Source organism: Chiroxiphia lanceolata, chromosome 10 (assembly GCF_009829145.1).
Source record: "Chiroxiphia lanceolata isolate bChiLan1 chromosome 10, bChiLan1.pri, whole genome shotgun sequence".
NCBI classification, from domain to species: domain Eukaryota; kingdom Metazoa; phylum Chordata; class Aves; order Passeriformes; family Pipridae; genus Chiroxiphia; species Chiroxiphia lanceolata.
In genome coordinates, this window is record NC_045646.1 from 9,268,329 (window position 1) to 9,285,647 (window position 17,319).

The following is a 17,319-nucleotide window of genomic DNA, read 5'->3' on the forward strand; positions in this document are numbered from 1 at the left end:
GCTAAGGATTTTAGAATGACCGAGTGCAATGTCCTGTAGCAGATAAGGGAAACATCTCACCATCCAGCAGCTCATAGATCAGCACAAAGTTGTTCTTTATGTTCTCCTCACTGATCTTCCCAAAGTAGGCAGTCATCACGTCACACATCTTGTAAAGGAACTCGAACACCATGGCAGCGTTGACATTCTGCTTGGTGACAGCAGCCAGCCAGATGTTGGAGCGCTTGACATGGAAGAAACTCGTGCGGGCGATGTTGGTGACCGGCGAGCGCACCTGCTGCCGTGCGTGGATGACATTGACGCGGAAGGCGTCGACAGCATTCCGCCTACGAGACCACCACCAGAGGTAAGTCAGCACCCTGAGCATGAACCCCAGCTGGCTGCACAGTTCTGCTTATGCGGGTACAGTCAGACACCGAACTACACACACCAAGCTCACCTAGAAAGGGTGCCTGGGGATATCTCTAAGAGGGACAAGTCAAGACTCTGAGCAGAGTTAGACATCAAATTGTGAACAAACTAAAGGAGAGAGACTGCTACTGGTCTCTAGGGAGCTTTGGACTACAGTGTAACTGCAGTAAGGAGTCAGATGGCAATGGAACCTTTCCTTCAATTAATTTTGACAGCACTCCAAATTGATTGCCATAGCTGGGAATAAACACATTAGCATCTTATGGCTCAAACAGTACAGTTTTGACCAAATACCTAATTACTGTCTATGCTGCATGCCCAGGCCTTCACACTCTTGCCCCAAAGCAAGCTGCAGTCTCCCAAGACATGTGTCAATGGCAGTTTCTTCCAGAAATACCAAGGAGGAAAAAACAGAAGAACCTGTCCAAGTGACCCGACAGATGTCAGTGCCCAGGTACACCCCAAAAGGGAGCTTTAGTTCTCAGATCCACCTCACCTCCATACCCCCACACACCCTGGAGAGCAGACTCAAAGCAGCAGCAGGATTAGGAACAACGCTGGCTTTCCAGTTACACGTCACCTCAAGCCTGTTTGGCTTCAGAACAGGTGTCTTGCACCGGGACTTAGGGTCCCCACAGTGCAACAGCACTGTGCCAGCAGCACTGTATGGTGCAAGACCATTTATGGTCAAGGGTTTTGCCCAGTGCTGAAAAGGCGCTGTGCAAGCTGCTGCCATCTTTGATCCAAACTGTCTATGCACTATAACAGGGGAAAAAACACTCCTGGCTAAACAGGGATTCTGAGCGGCATTCCGTATGCCACCTCTTCACACTACAGTTTTCTTATCCGGTAACTACAAATCAAGATAAACTTCCCAAATTAACTTAAAAGTCCACCAATCCTGAGAACATGGGAAGGAAGCCCAAGTGCTTTATATGACAAGACCAAGACTTAAAGCAACAGTCTACACACCAAGCCAAGATTTATCTAGTCATGCTTTATTACTCACACTCTCAGACACCGTAGAACAGGGGGTCTGACTGCAGCATCAAGGCCATGGTACTGATTATGCAGAACCATGTTTGAGAATAGATAGTAATATCATCCTTGCAAGCAAGGATACAGGCATACAAATGCTTGTAAGCACTGAGAGTTGTCAACAATCCAAAAGATAGTTCCAAGTTTGAAAACAAAGGATATTCAAAGGAACATATGCTATCACAGCAGGTGTTTGCTCCTTGAAGGTCTGGAGACATATGCAGTAAACATGCTCCCCATAAGCAAAATTCTGTCTTTCAAATACTTCTCAGATTATATTGCTCCAGAAGGTTTGCAAGTTTGAGTTAAATTAATATTTCATTTCTACTCAAGTTTTCCATAAGTAATTTAATCTAATATAAAATAACAATATCTAAAAGCCCCAATCCTCCCTTCTGGTAAGCCTTATAAGGAAAGTCCAGCTTGTTCTGGAGCATTAGCCCTCCCAGCCTCAAGTTCTAACCCACTAGATGAAGAACCAGAACCAGCAACCAGACTGGTGCACATTAGAGGAGAAGCCTCAGGTCAGGGAGGCTTTTCTAGCACACCAGGTGCCCACTGTGCAGTGCCAGTGGTGGTCTCTTACCTATTGCTACAGCAGCCAATGAGATGGGATGGACAGAAATGGCGCCAGCGGAGAAAGGAGGAGTGACAGCAACAAGAGAAAGGGTTAGAAACACACACACAAGGCACAATGAATCCAAAGAGATAAGAAGAGACTAAACAGCACCCCCTCCCCCTGCTCCTGGGCACAAAAGGCCAAGGTGGTATTGGATGGACAGTAACAAGCTACGGCAGCAATGAAGCCCTCGCAAGGTACAACGCTGACATGCCATGGTCAGGCTGTCAGTGTGGACTGACTTGTTTGGCTGAATTTTAGGGCTAACTGGGCAATTATTCCAGATGAGCTGCACCTGTATCACATCAGTGATACCCAGTCTGCTCTGCTAATATAGGTAGCAGGCCTTGGAGAAGAAAAACCCCAAAGCCTCAGTCAGAGGCATCACCTGGGGACACAGCAGAGTATCAGGTATCTTCTTCCCAGTCTGCCTCAGAACAGGGCTACATGTCTGGGTGGGAATTTCTCTGACAGTACTTCTCATTTGAAGCTGTTTGGGTTGATGCTTTCTGGTTTGGTCCAGCCAACAGGAAATACAGCAAGTTTGATAGAGCTGGAGCACATCTGGAGAGATAGGGCACATCCTGCAGATTCAGACACTGCTCTATCCAGCTTGCACTTTTTCCTTAAGAATCAAGAGCCACGAAGCCGACGTGATGTATTAGAAGCTCAGAAACCAAAGTCTGTTACATTTAAAGTGCATGCAGTTTATCACGTAAGCTGCTCAGTTCCAAATAGCTTAATTTTTATTACATAGCTGCATTCTTAAATGCAGGTAGGTTCCCCAACGACTAAGTCACTGAAGAACAAGGCACTTGAAAATCACAGTAGAGCCCTCCATGGTACCCTGAATTAAATGCATGGTGTTTTGCCTCTTTTTTTAATAAAGCTGCTTATACATGCAGCGAGCTGCTATATGGACAGACGCGCTACATGCAACAAAGCCATTCTAAGTTGCAAGCAAAGAAAGTTCAAGTTTTGTGGTACTTCTGCCTTTAATGAAGTCAGAAGAAGGATTTCCTCATTGTTTGTCACTTTGCTCATTACATCTGAGCCGGTATGTACTTCTTTTAGGCCCTCAAACAGTGCAAGGGGAGGTGTTCTTGTAACCGCAGATGACCTTTAATATCCCCCAACTCAGAGGCTGAGGCTTCAGAATGCCAAAGGCAATGGCCAAGACCGAGGAGTCCTAAGAGTCAATCACTCACAAAGACAGGGAGCAGTTATGCTCATTTCCTATTCAACCTACCTCCCAACAAGCTGGGTGGGCTCAGCCCTCAGCAACTCAGATCTACTGCTTAGGAACTAAGAACTGTACAGTACTCTAGAAGTCCACTACTTGGTTGTTTGGGTAAAAACAGTAATTCTACAGAGTACAAGCTACAGTATCATGGCTATTCCCTACCTCCCACTGAAGATTAGGACACTAAAAGCTTTTAAGTAGATCTGGCATTGATGCTAATGTTCAGACTAGGAAACGGTAAGATTGTTGGTTACTTGATTACACCACAAGATGAGACACAGTCGTTTTACAACACCTTGTTCTGTAAGGCTACACATTTAAAAAAACTCCAAACAATTTGAAGGCCTGTTGAGAAGGAATCCAACACCTTGGGGAGCAAGCTTGGTTAACAGCCAGCACCAGCTCCACCTAAGTCACAAGACTGACACTTTCACAGGAACTGAACGGATGATTTCACACAAGGGAACACTAACTCCTCAAGTCCTAGAGAAAACATTGGAATGTTTTTGGTACCCTTTACCAAGTGAAAAAGTTAGGACAAGATCAGGAAGGAAATAACGTTTTCTAGTTTTGTCTGGCTGGCCAGCAGGAAGTACTTTATCACATACTGAACATAAGGCACTCACTTTGTAAGAGAAATAAGCCAAGATAAAAAGCAATAGAAGACCACATTAAAAATAACTACTTTGCTCCCCAGTTTACATCTCCACAGCCAGAATGCCATTTAAATTAAAAGGCCTTCTTGAATAAACACCAGCTTGAGCACAGTCTTTTTAAGTGTTTCAAGTTTGCAAACCACAAAAAATATTTTTGCCAGAAACTAGTAAAAGTGTCCCTAGCCCTCACCCGAAACATTCTCAAGATTTATCTATAATCCAGACTGGCTTGGCTCAGTCACTGTGATACCAGCTTTACAAAGTCAGACCTGTCATGTGAACTGCTCTGAAGAGCTTTAGCTAACAAGTACTGAACACTGAAATGAGTTTGCATAGTAGAGAAGAGGCAAAACTTCATAGCCACTGGCTTTCTGCTTGAGAAATACAATGTTTCCTTGGCTCAGCTATGTGTGGAAGTCCTGGAATAACTCAGTCAACCTTAGAACAGCTACTTTGCCTTAGCTGACCTAGAACAAGCCAAGAGACTTAAAAGCTCATTAGGTGAAGCCTCATTACAGACACTGTGTTGATTACTCCTCCCTCAGTGAAACAGTGCAAGAAGCCCTGACTAGCTACTAGTTCTACCTCAACTTTTAACCTCCACTAGACAATCTATAACCAGAAGGGACACACTCTTCAGACCAGACCAATCTGAAGGTAGAGTGGCTTGACTGCTTTTTGTAATTTATGGCAAAGAGTTATTTCACAGCACATCCTACCACTAGTCACTGTGAAGACCTGATAAAAACTATTTTTTCCTAAACTGGCTTCAAGGATCTCTCTCTATGGACTTTGAACTAACACCTACCACTGCTTTGCTTCCATTAGCTGTCTTAACTCGTTAACTTAATTACTAACTTCCAGCCAATGCCTGACTAATGAAAACCCAATAGGAAGAGTACTGTTGTGCAAGAAACCCTTAGACTTACGGTTTTCAGCCCAAGCAGCACCATCACTCGATTCTGGGTTCCTTATAGCACTATCCGCTGCCTACAAGACACCATATTTTTAGTAAGATCCCTTTTGGGAACTAGCAGCCTAAGGATTGCACAGATCCACTCTAAGTGAGCATTGTAACACTTCTGTGAAGTGCAATAAGACACCTACAATCTACTGAAGGTTTTCAGTGCTTCCCACAACTTTAAATGTCCAATAAATGTCAGATTTTCCCATAGCAGGCTGCCATACATAGCTGGGGGACAGAATGCCAGCCTCAGGAGTACAGCCATGGTTACTACGAGACTGCTTGCAGATAAAACTTTCCAAGACCACGGTTTCCTGCCTGCCTGTACTTGATGTTAGACTTCAGTGTCTGAAACTAATTCAGAGCCCTGGCTATAGTGTGTGACAGACAGTTCCCACATTATTGCTTCTGTAAAGTTTTAATGATTACAGTGAGGTGGACTCCCACAGTAGCAGTCCATGTGGCTGAAGCATTTGGAATCATGGCCAGATCTCTACCACCCAAAAGATACCTACCACTCAGGTTTGGCTGCAGGCCATCCTTTACTGTAGGTGATCAGGGCTTAAACTTTTTTTTTTTCTGAACTAAGCCTAGAGCAGCAAGTTGAGTTGCAGTCTTACATGCATGCACAGCTAATGCAGAACAAAGCAGCTCTGGGTTGTTTACTGCACCAAAATGACACAGAAATGCAAAGACCAGGGATGCAACAGGAAGCACTTACCCAATGTCATCCCGGTAGACTCGAGAGATTAAAACCTCTCCTTTGTGATTATAGATGAATAAGCCTCCAATCATGGTGGAACTTTAGTCTTCACTTCCCATGTTGCTTTAATACCTGGAGCAAGAGAGGGCATATATCAGTAGGCTGCAGCAACAATTTGTAGCCAGGACTGAAGCTTAAAATTGGCAATGAAATAGATGCAGGCTTACTTCTCATTACAAAAATCAGCATGGACAGATTAAGCCTCAAGTATTAGTATCCACAGCATACCCACTGAATGTGAGAAAAAACATAGGCCTGGAACCACAAGCAAATCAAAGACCCTTTATCTCTCCAAAGACTGAGGTATCAATCAGAGGTAATTCATAGTCTTTTTGAACACAGTTCACACAAATGTTTGAGATGTCATCAAGCCTATCACCGTCTGGCAGGGGGCTCTTGGCAGCAAGTACACCTCCGTTTATCACCACTTTTACACAGTTTTTACACATCGATTTAAGAGCCTTTGCTAATCCCTAGCAGCCATACCAAGACACAGTTCAGAATCCAAACTGAGAACAATTTGCCATGAGGTACCACTGGAATGGGAGATCTCAACCATGACCCACTTGAATTGGGGTACAGTGCCTCAGAAGTTACCCTCTTAAACTGCTAATCTCCTCTTTCTTCAAAGGAAGACTTTTGGAGAGAGCTAAAAAGCTGGCAGACATTATTGATGCAGAAGACTTTTAAAAATATACAGCTACTTCACCAGATCCCATTCCTGGAGTCATATGCCCTCCTATTCACTTAGGTCCAAGTCCTAATACCCACAGCAGCAACTGCTTGGTTGGCTTAGTCCCGAGAAGAGCACTACAACTGTGACAGGGCAGGCCTTGGGATGAGCACACACATACTTCTCTGCTTTGGCACTGCAGAGCATTAGATAACAACCATCTCCACACTGCTGTTTGGGTGGGTTAGCCTACACCCACTTGTCTGGGCTGGGCAGAAAGGATAGGGAGAGGCCAGTCTAGAGACAGATGTGGACAGTGAACCGATATGTGCCTGTTCAGGAACACTGCAACAATGAAGTTAAAGTGACCCAACCTTGGATCATCTCAAAGGTCAGAAAAAAAAGAGAATACAAAAAAAATACACACATCAGAGGGACAAAGTGACTTCTGGATTATCAAGAGTAAGATATCCTTTAGAAGTTGGAATTAATAAACTGAAGTAGCTGCCCATTTGAAGGCACTGCAGATGTGAGTTCTGTGCTAAAGCAAGGTTTATAGTGCAGCTACTACTTTTAATTTTAGACAGACAAAAAAATCCCTTTTAATTTCTTAAACCTTAACACCAATATTTTTAGCTATACCTAGTGAGTCCTCACAGAAAAACATTACTCAGACTTCTCTGCTATGGGTCTTCAGCTTCCAGATGGCTGCTTCTGCTCATTAAAAGGAAAAAAAAAAAGAACCAAAAAGTCACTTGTTAAGTTAAAGTAGTGAGAAAGAGAGCAACAGTTTTCCCAAAGCTCAGTCATGAACTTTCTGGCTTTTACTCCCACATTCTGCTGGTCAAGTGTCTCTGGCTATTAACAGGCTGCCTTCTGCCACTTGTCAGTGGCTTCACATGGCACTGTCATCAACATTTTTGATGTCTGACTCTCCATCTAGCACAGAAGATGTTTTCAAATATGTTTTTCTTCCATTCCCATAACTAACACTTTATAACTTCAGAATTTACTTCCAGGACAAGCCTCTGTAACCATATTTTGTTAAGACAGAGGCATAACACTCTGTAGTAGTAGATTCCCATGTAGTTAGAGTAGGAAAAGCCTTCTGTGGCTGTTCACTGTCCCACACAGGTGGACCAAGGCTACACAGTGTAGTGGCAGCAAGGCCAGTATCCCAGAAGATAAGACAATCCTGTTGGTTAACAGAACAAAACCACTGTCTCAGATTTAAGGAAGTGGCTGTACCACAGACTCACAACTACTTACACACACAGCCCTTACACACACAGGCACGAGGAGGCCACTGAGAGATAACCTGTAGGGCTGGAACCCAAAACACGGAGAACTGAATACAGTTGCCCAACAAGTTTGGCAGATGCTGAAGCTGTAGCTCAGCAAACATTTGAAAGGTCATTCACACAGGCCAAATGATGAAAAAAATTAGCATCATTACAACAGTGAAAGCAACTTGTTACCCACTCTAGGAAATTCTTGCCTATTTACTAATTTTTTCATTCCAGATAAGAAACAAGGATGTGTTTTCAGACTGCTACAGTGTTGGCTTCCACATTCAGATATGGACTATTACAATCAAAGGTGAGGAAGAGCTCCTGTGTCCCCTTTAAGACTTGCACTGTATAGAATAGCTTCCTGAAAGGTTATGCAACTGGTCAAAGCTGGATCATAAGAATCCTACAAACCCTTTCCAGAAGAATCCTAGAAAGCACATCCTAGTCTTAAAAATAAAAAATAATCTCCCTCTTGGGTTTTAATGCTGCTTAAGTTATTTGTTTCACTATTTTTAGCATAAAGGAAACGTCTGCTTTGATGAGCAACAGGATCAGACACACAGCATATACAAGACAAAGCCTCCTGCCAGCATGACAAGCCAATCACTTTCTCAAAAAGCCTTGAATTTTTGCTATTTTACTGTAAAACATGTAGAAGACTGCTGATCAAGCTTAGCACTGGAAATTAAAAGTCTCCTCTTAGGAAGATCTACAAACTTTAAATGTTGACTGAGATAATGAGGCTTTGCTTTCTCATGTCAGGTTAGAACATACTCTGTAATAGCTTCACTAAAGTTACTGGCAGAAATCAGCATTTTTAATTGCATCACAGTACTAGGCAGCAGAGCCAACTGCTTCCTCATCTTTTATGTTAGTAAAAACATGTTAGATGGAGAGCAGATACAGCATGATTCAAGGGCTTTCAGTCTTTAAAACATTCTCCATCAATGCAGTGAAATTCTAGGCTTCTTCCTCATACAAAATAAACTGGGAGCTGAGTTCAAGCCTCAAACTTTCTATGTAAGGTTAGTTCCTGGCTCCAGCTTCACTGGTACATTTAAGAGCTGCATTGGTTCATACTGCAGAGCTGTTTGCTCAGTGTATTGTCTCCAATGTCACCAAGGAAGGGGCAGTCAGGTAACAGAGGACAGGTCAAGAAAACATTCCCCAGGAGATCCCCCTGTAATGGCTTTTTTATTTTAGAACTCTCAATGAATGTCTTAAATATGTGCCCAGTTTCCTCTCAGCAGCAGCATCCCAGGGCAAAAACAAACAAACCAACAAACCACACTACAGTTTTTTTATAATCACTGTACAAAACATCCTCCTTTTTGTTTTAAGCCTGTTTTTTCTTCCTTACCCCTGCTTTGTTTAATGGTCTCCAGTTCAAGTGCAGGAAAAAGCAATTAAGAACTAGCCCCCATACTCTAATCTCCAGGCCACTCAGGATTTTGCAAATCTTCTCCACTGCATCTATTACCCTTTACCCAGAATGAGATGTTCCCACCTTATTCAGTTTGCTCTTCACAGGGAAACTGCTTTATGCTCTTGTCCTTCTTAGTGCCTTCCTCTAAATGCTTTGCTTCTGGAAGTGAGCACAAAACTGCACAAGTTTTTCAAGATGTAAGCAAAGCACGATAAAGACAGTATGACAACCACATATCCCCTGCTTTGATCTGTTTCTAGTGGTTCTTGATATTTAACTTACATTTTCAAACCACCACTCAGCAAGAAGCTAACTATTTCATCACTTATCCTTACTCTAAGATCACAATGAATTCAGTCTTCAAGCTGATTAACTGCATTACAAGTACTGCTGGAACTGCCTTTGCTCCTTCATCTACCCACCTCCTATATGCACCAATGTACCATTATGTATCTTGAATTCACGGTGCCATTTTATAGTCCCATCTGCACCTCTTCGATCTACTTTGCCCTTACTGCTTTGAATACTCTCATATCTACACACATGACTACTGACTAGGAGTACTCTTAATGCAAATCCTTGTTTGGTACAAAACAGAAGTACACAGAGATTTGCCACCAACCAGCAGATGGGTGTTAGCTGTGCTACACTGGCAACGCAGCTCGATACCAAACTTGCTCAGAGTCAGAAGTGACTGGCTCTGTGCTGTGTCAGCCCCTGGTTAATATACGAGGTGATACTTTTCCTTACTACAGATTTAGCCACGAGATCAGGACCATTCTGCCAGTTTGTTTTATAATGGCAGCCTACCAGCATAAATATACCCAAGACAGGCACCAGCATTATTTCATGTGTAGCAGCAGCCTGCCTCCATACCAGTTACGATCCTCCTCAAGCCTGAAAGAACCCACAATTCTACAGCTCTACAAATTAAACCTGAATTCACATTTAAGTACAATTTATCTAACTTGATTTGTGTCAGACAATTGGTAGAGTGTTTCCAGGTACCAGCAAAGTCACATGAGTTAAAAACAGTGAATACAAGGAAACAGGTTTAGATGACTGACCCAACTGCACCAGCTATCTGTAGCAGCTGAAGGACACACCCAGTATCAACTCTTGCTGCACTCCCATCTAATGGCATCAGGGACCAAGGAGGTCTCAACTGCACAAGGTATTTAACACATTTATAAGCAGATCTCCCTTGCTCCTGCTTGACTTCTGAAGTTCAGCATCTCGAAGAGTTCCAAGCATCACAAGCATAGACAGCACAATAGAATCAACACAGCTTACAGCACTTACTGCTTTCTGTCAGCCTTCACCAAGTTTGCCCACAACGGGAGTTCAGGGAATACGGACAACGTTCCAGTCTTTTGTTCAAGCCTCGCATTACATCCCTGCGAGACACAACATCAGAGTGACCGCACTCCAACTCCACTACAGAATACTTCCCTCAGCTCATGGAAGCATGTCCACACAGCTGGACACTCAAGAGGTGGACTGACAAGAGCAGAGATCTATGAACAGAGAAGAAAGCTATACAAAGGGCTGCATGCAAAAGAAAGTTGCTTAAGCTTAGCAAGAAGAATGGCTCTTTAAGATGACAATGGCTCTCCTTGAAGTGGCTGCAGTGAAAATAAACCTGCTTTGTTTTGATCCTCCTTTGTGCTTCAGTACAAGTTTCACAGATACTCCTTTCAACTATTTCAAGGTTTCACTGCAACTAGAATGAGGATTTTAGTGGTACTATTCAGACATGGTATGATCTTCCACACATTTTAAAACAATTAATAGTTTTCTTTACAGATCAGCTTTGGAAGTGAAAGATCCTAGTGCTTGCAGTGGTTAAGAACTGCAGGGAACAGGGTTCAAATTATATTGAGACTGACATTCAGTGACTCATGGCTGCTGGAATCAGAAGGCCCCAGAATAAGAAATCCACCACAGGAGATGGGTTCATCTGCTCTCTGTGCATTAGCGACATGACTCAGAAAGCATTGCTCAATCAGCTTTCAATGACTCATTCTGCTCCTCTCCACAGTCAGCCTTTTCTAGGGAGATTGCCCTACACTGCTTCTGAGCTTCCTCAGCCTAATACCTCACTGTCAGACACAGCTTAAGAGCAAAGCCCACCATTTCTTTGTTTATCACCAAATGCCTGGAAACCAGGATGACTCTAGCTGAAGCCTTTGGGTTAATGATCTATCAACTGCATTTTCAGAGCTTTGCAGCTCCACTCCTTCTGTTTCACCAGCTTGAACATATGGTGACTCGCTCCACACTGGTAGCTACAGTCCTGTTTTCTAGTTCCAGTATGGATGGATTTCTTCCAGTTAAGTTACAGAGATGATCCACATGTATGTTTAACTCACACCAGTTGGTGACTAATCACCTCAATTTAGAAAAACAGCCCTCTCCCAATACACTCTGCATTCTTCAAGCAGCTACCCGGGTAGGAATGAGATCTAAAATCTGAATGCAGCTCCTACAAACACCTAAGGCCAGTATGCTTCCTACCCTCCTGCCAAGTGCTCACATTCCCATATACTTCTATTTCAACCCATAAATAGAAAAGGATCATGAAGAACATCATAGACAGACCACATACTTTTACATAACTTATAAACCCACTAGGAGTTAAGATGACATGGAAATGACTTTCCAGAATACCTTTTCACTTCAGTGAAGATGAGAGCATTAAAATACACCTTTAGAGCAACTGTGGCACAGTTACAGCTTTAAGACAGCCAGCTACAAAAAGAGAATGTGCATAAAACCAAGTGTCTGGGATGCAGATTTGAATGCATTTCAGCAGTTACGTAACAGAAAAGCAGCAGGATTAGCTGGACCTACAGTGACTGACATGGTAACAGGCACTTCCTCGAGAATCAAGCATACTTGTCTCAAATCATGCCCCACTGCTCTCACTGTGCAGGGGATGTGCATTAAGGAGAGTCTCTCTCTCAAACCATCACAACACGATTGATGAAGCCCCAGAAGTCAGTCTGCAGCAGGTGAGCTGCAGACCAAGGGAGCCCATAAAGCACAGTATCTGAAAACCTGGTTTTGTCCACTGAATCCATCAGAGATGGAAAATGCTGTGTTTTTTAGGTCTGACCTAAAAACAGGTGGTTCTCCAGAAGCCAGACTTTGCCTTTTCAGGCCTACACTGTGCCAGCCACTTGGAATGTGTGGGTGCAGTCAGGAGCACAGGGCCAGGCAGCAGAATCCCGTTGCTGGACTGTCAGTAGCTTCACATATTCTGGGATGCAACAAGTGGCTGAACTGGGAGCTACCTAGTGAGACGATGCACTAAACCTGTATTTAGCAAGTTGAGATTCAGCTGGTCCCTCCTGCAGCATGTAAGAGCCCAGCCTTCGTCTTCCATTTCCTCTTCATCAATTCTGACTTAGAATAGCTGTAGAAAAATGAACAACATGCAGCACGGAGCTTTCTTAGACTAAACAAGGCACACATAAAGAATCGACCAACCAGCACAGTTTGTTCCCTCTGGAGCAGTTTGTTTGTATCTGCAGCAACTCTTCCAGAAACCACAGCGCACAGTACCAATCCTCCAGTTCTGTCCAGTGCATTAGCCTCCCATGGTGTCCCTACTTGAGAAGCCAGAGCATCACACCAGAAACAAGATACCACTGTAGTACCAGTCATCCATTCATTAGGGTATGAAAGACAAAACTAAATTCTAGCCTAAATCCCAGATATACAGATATTCAAACAAGTTAAATTCTCGAATACATTTGTCCCATAACCTGAGATCTTTCAGATGACACCACATAGACCACTAATCCTTCCCTGCACCAGCAGGGACAGGGGTAGCTTCAACCTATATCACATGCTTTGGAACACAGTTCTCCGCCTTTTGTAACTGTATTTGCACAAATGAAAACAAACAAACAAACAAAGCTGATCTTCTTAAATTCATTGCTGAGGAAAACCAGTGAATTTTGAGTCAGCTTTCTGCAGTGGTAGAAGGAACATGGCTGCAGTAACTGCAGCTGCAGGTCCAAGGCAAGAGATACTTAGTTGTTCTAGCTCTAAAAGAATGAGGTACTGTCTGGAGGAAACATGTCATTATCAAAGTAACGTGCCTATAGTCTAATGGTACCAAGGTCACCATAAATTTGGGGTGCATACTGGCACTTCTGTCTCAGGAAAACACAGTTGTTTTTATCTTTCCACATCAGTTTCTCTAAGCCCAATGCACGCAGAATCTGTGGAACTCTTGAGCCAGGTCTGGCTGCATCTGATCAGCAAATCCTCTGTGTCCTCTCTTCAGAGGTGCAGTGGTGACACGGCAGCTCAAGAATAACTGCTCAGGAGCAGAGTCACTGCAGGGACAGTTCTTACACTGCCAATAAAAGAATGTAACTACAGGTTCACATTACGACCCCAACAGCCCCAGGATTTGATGAGCACCAGTAGCATCCTGATGGTGCAGAGTGCATTTGTCCTTTCATTTTAGGAGGCAACTTTGGGATCAGCTGTCTTTTCCAAAGCCAGCTGTGCCAGTGCTATTCTCACCACAGAGACACCTCTCCAGGAGAGTCTGGCACTACAGGTGGGGAAAATAAGCATGAGGCATGATCTGCCTGTTACCTTCAACCAGTCACTGACAGAGCAAGCCAAGGGGGCTGTATGAGCAGGGCTGAGGGGACTCCTGCTCACCTGCAGAGCCATTTTGGTCACAGCCCCACGGTGATACAGGCCATGAGCTTCACTGAGTCCCCTGTGCCATCAAGTACAGGATACAAACAAACAAGGTTATCAGCAGTGAGCCCAAGACCCAGCTACTTGGACTTTGTCACTCCCATTAAGGGGGCTGCAAGTTTCCCACAGCACAGACAACACTTACTTTGAATAAAAAAGGAATGCTGATTTCTGTAATCTACAGAGCACATCCAGAAAACAGCAATCACAAGTCAGTGAATAAGCTGGTGTAAAGCAACCAACCCCTTTAGTAGTCTATTAAAAGACAGTTTGGGTTCTGACTTAACAGCAAGTAAGACTTCTGTGCATTAATGAGCTTATCTAACTAAGCAGTTCAAGGTACATTAGCTGCTCGAATTCTCATCCAGGAAGAAACCAAGAGAAGTACTGAAGCTCTTGAGGGCAAATCACCAAATGCAACCATTTCTGCATTCCAGAAATCAGTATGAACTTGGACAAGTGACAACAGTTGAAGCAGGAGGAGGGTTAGTCAGGCTGCTCTGGCAAACTGGACTTGTTGGGAAAACCCATCCTTTCAGGCTAGCGCTAGCCAATATCAACCCAAAAGGCTTAAGGCTCATAACGATGCCATCACCCCACCAGCTAATCCAAGCACCTAAGCTTTGCTTAGAGGGCTGCATTAGTCACTTTCCCGGAGGCCAAGGGCTGCACTTGGTTTTAAACAAGAGTAGTTGCAATCACTTCATCCTGGGAAAGACAGGCTGCATAATTTACTTAAGGGGCATACCCTGAGCTAAAGAGCTCCTGAGATAAACCCATCAGTTTCAGAGAAACTGTCCCTATTTTAAACCCAATCCCATAAATCCCCATAGCCAGTGGGCAGGAAGAGAAGCACGTTCTCTTACCAGGCTCTCCTCCTACAGCCTCCTTCTGCGTGCCATGCAGCACACAGCCAGTCTGAACAGTAACAAGAGATAAATACTGACATGGGGAAACACGAGAAGCTCCCTTACTCTGCTAAAACATCACAGGAACAGCATTAACACACCTCTCCACCTTATTTTGATCACAACCTTATCTGAATGGCCCCAATGCCTTCTAATTCTACCAGTTCTAAAGTCAGTCTGAAGCAAATTCTGCTTGCTTTTCACTCCTGAGCCAGAAACCTGAACAGTGACTTGCTTTCTGTTCGTCTTCTGACAGAAGAGGGTAGAGGCACAGAGTGCAGTTTGAGTAAGAGCTTGTATTCTGCAGACCACTAATGGTCTAGGTGCCCTGACTTGCCAGCATTTCTCTCTCTACTGTTACTGGAGAGCAGATAACTGCATTTCACATTCTGTGCCTCTGCCTGCAAGCTTTTAGCTGAGCTGCCAACCTCCCACCAAGATCAAAATAATACATGACTTGCCAGTAACTTTTGACTCCGTAGGTCACTCACTAAAGGCAAGAAGCTGACTCTGCCTTTCAGACCAATTATATTTTGGCACCAGAGGCTGCACTTTTCTCCATCCTCCAGTTAACCCTAAGAACAGCCTTTAAATACTCTAATGGTCTTCAGCAGTATAAACTTAGAAAACCAGTGCAAGACATTGTGCTGCCAAAGATAGTCTTGGTTTTACTACTTTTTGATGCAGGGATGAGACAAGAAAAGTTTAATTAAGGGTCACAGGAAGTTTCTTTACAAAGCCCATTTTGTTTAGTGATTGTTCCTGCTCCACCAAAAAGAAAACAAACCTACAACAAAACCAACAGAGATAGTATCAAACTGGAGTGCATTCCCAGTCCTCTTTTGTTTGAAAGAACTCAAGATGTAACCCTGTAGAGCCTCAAGACTCAACTCTCCAAGTACCAGAACTGTGCTCTCTCACTCAGGAGGAGGAGGAAGAGCCGGCCATGATACCCTTCAAAGGCATCTCCAATCCTCTCCCTGGAACATGGCCACTCTGCAGCCCAAAGAACACCAGGTATCTTTGTCACTAGATGTCAGTCAGATGGCATTTCCTACAGAAGAGGAGAGATGCCTCCCTTCTGACAGAAAAAATATGGAAGTAGACAGACTGGCAGCATCTCTTCAAATTTGAGATTGTCCCTCCAAGCAAAACTCACAGGAACACACACAGTTTTTACTGTAGGAAAAAAAGACTAGCTACAGCTCTGACAGCATTCAAGCAAACGTTGCCCAATCAGACACCACATGAGCCCATATACAGTTAGAAGCCTGCAATACCTAGACTTCTGAGCCACAGAAGCCATCCAGACTCACCTATCTGGGAAAGTTCCAGGCTCAGATTTTGGCAGCCTGAGGCTAAAACTTGATAGCAGCTTTGTCATACTAAAGCAAGCAGAAAACAGATCATGGACTCACACACCTTATGGAGAGAAGACTAGATCAAAACCCAGTCATTTCCCGTTGGGGAGAGAGGTTAACTGTACTGGGCAATAAACACAGGCTGTGTTTCCTGCAGCTTTCCCAAATCCAAAAACCTCGCCCAGGGAAGAATGGAAGTCGAAACCCATCTAAGAGAGCTGTTGGATGGGAGCCTCAGAACAAGCAGTTCAGCATCAGCGACGCTGCGTTCTGCCTCAGCAGGTTTTCCAGGGAGGAAGCAAAGGGTGCAAGCCATGACCCAGCTAATTCACGTTTGGATCAGCAGTACAGGCAAATAATTTTCGGTAAAGTTCCGGCCAGATCTGACTGAAAAAAACCTTTGCTCAAGCTGACCTGACACATCGGTGCCGGCCTTCCTGTGCCACACACAGCCCGACTCCGTCCCCACCCTCACCAGGTGCAGCACCGCAGGACTGCCACACAGGTATTCCCGGCGGAGAGCTCATTAACAGAAGCAGTTAATAAGCCCCCTCAGCCCCAAGCAATGTGCGACAGTGGGGTCGCCCAGCACCCCCTCAGAGGGGGCTAAGGAAAAGCCCTCTCGGGGGAGCCCCACCTTCCCTCCCGACTGCAGACTCGCTCCCGCTCCCGTCCCCACGGGCAGCCGGCGGGGACCTCGCCCTGCAGCCACCCCCCGCCCCGGGGAGGCCCGCGGACCCCCACCCTCGGCCAGCGCCCACGGAGCCGCCACCCGCGGTGGCTCGGCCACTGCCCGGCCTCTCGCGGCAGAGGGAGCCCGGCCGCAGGCAGCTGCCCGGCGGAGGGCCGGGGACCGCGCAGCCCCGCGGGGAGAGCGGAGCGCGACCCGGGGTCGCCTCACCTGCCGCCGCCGCCGCCGCTGCCGCCCCGCGCCCAAGATGGCGGCGCCGCCCCCCCTCGTCCCGCGCCCCCCCCGCGCACTGCAGAGCCGCCGCGCGCGCGCCCCGCCCGCGCCCCGCCACCGCGCATGCGCCGCCGCGGGGGGGGGGGCCCGCGCGGTGGGGATGGGAAGGTCGTGTGCGCGCGCGGGGCATGCCGGGAGTTGTAGTCCGGTCGCGGGGGAAGGACAGCATGGTGGCTGCGCTCAGCCAGGGGATGGGCAGGGGGAGCGCACGGGCAGGAAGCTGCGCCCCCCCACGCACAGGCCTGAGGTCGCCATGCCCTTCCACGGAGCTGG

At 45.4% G+C, this 17,319-nt stretch overlaps 1 protein-coding gene across 13 annotated transcripts in view; it reads right to left on the reverse strand.

Moving 5' to 3' along the window:
• Positions 1-17,056, reverse strand: part of AP2M1 (adaptor related protein complex 2 subunit mu 1) — a 28,515-nt gene extending 11,459 nt beyond the window's left edge. For 3 of the 13 annotated variants that reach the window (XM_032697972.1, XM_032697968.1, XM_032697962.1), the window contains exons 1-4: positions 16,984-17,038; positions 5,653-5,766; positions 2,036-2,041; positions 61-326 (exon numbers count right to left, since the gene is read on the reverse strand). In XM_032697972.1, the coding sequence (XP_032553863.1) occupies positions 61-326; positions 2,036-2,041; positions 5,653-5,726 (346 nt within the window). In that variant the 5' untranslated portion in view covers positions 5,727-5,766; positions 16,984-17,038. Of the gene's footprint in view, positions 1-60; positions 327-2,035; positions 2,042-5,652; positions 5,770-10,387; positions 10,410-16,037; positions 16,107-16,983 lie in introns of those variants that run through there. The other 10 variants (XM_032697973.1, XM_032697967.1, XM_032697971.1 and 7 more) reach the window with 7 other exon arrangements.
• Positions 17,057-17,319: the final 263 nt, after the last annotated feature.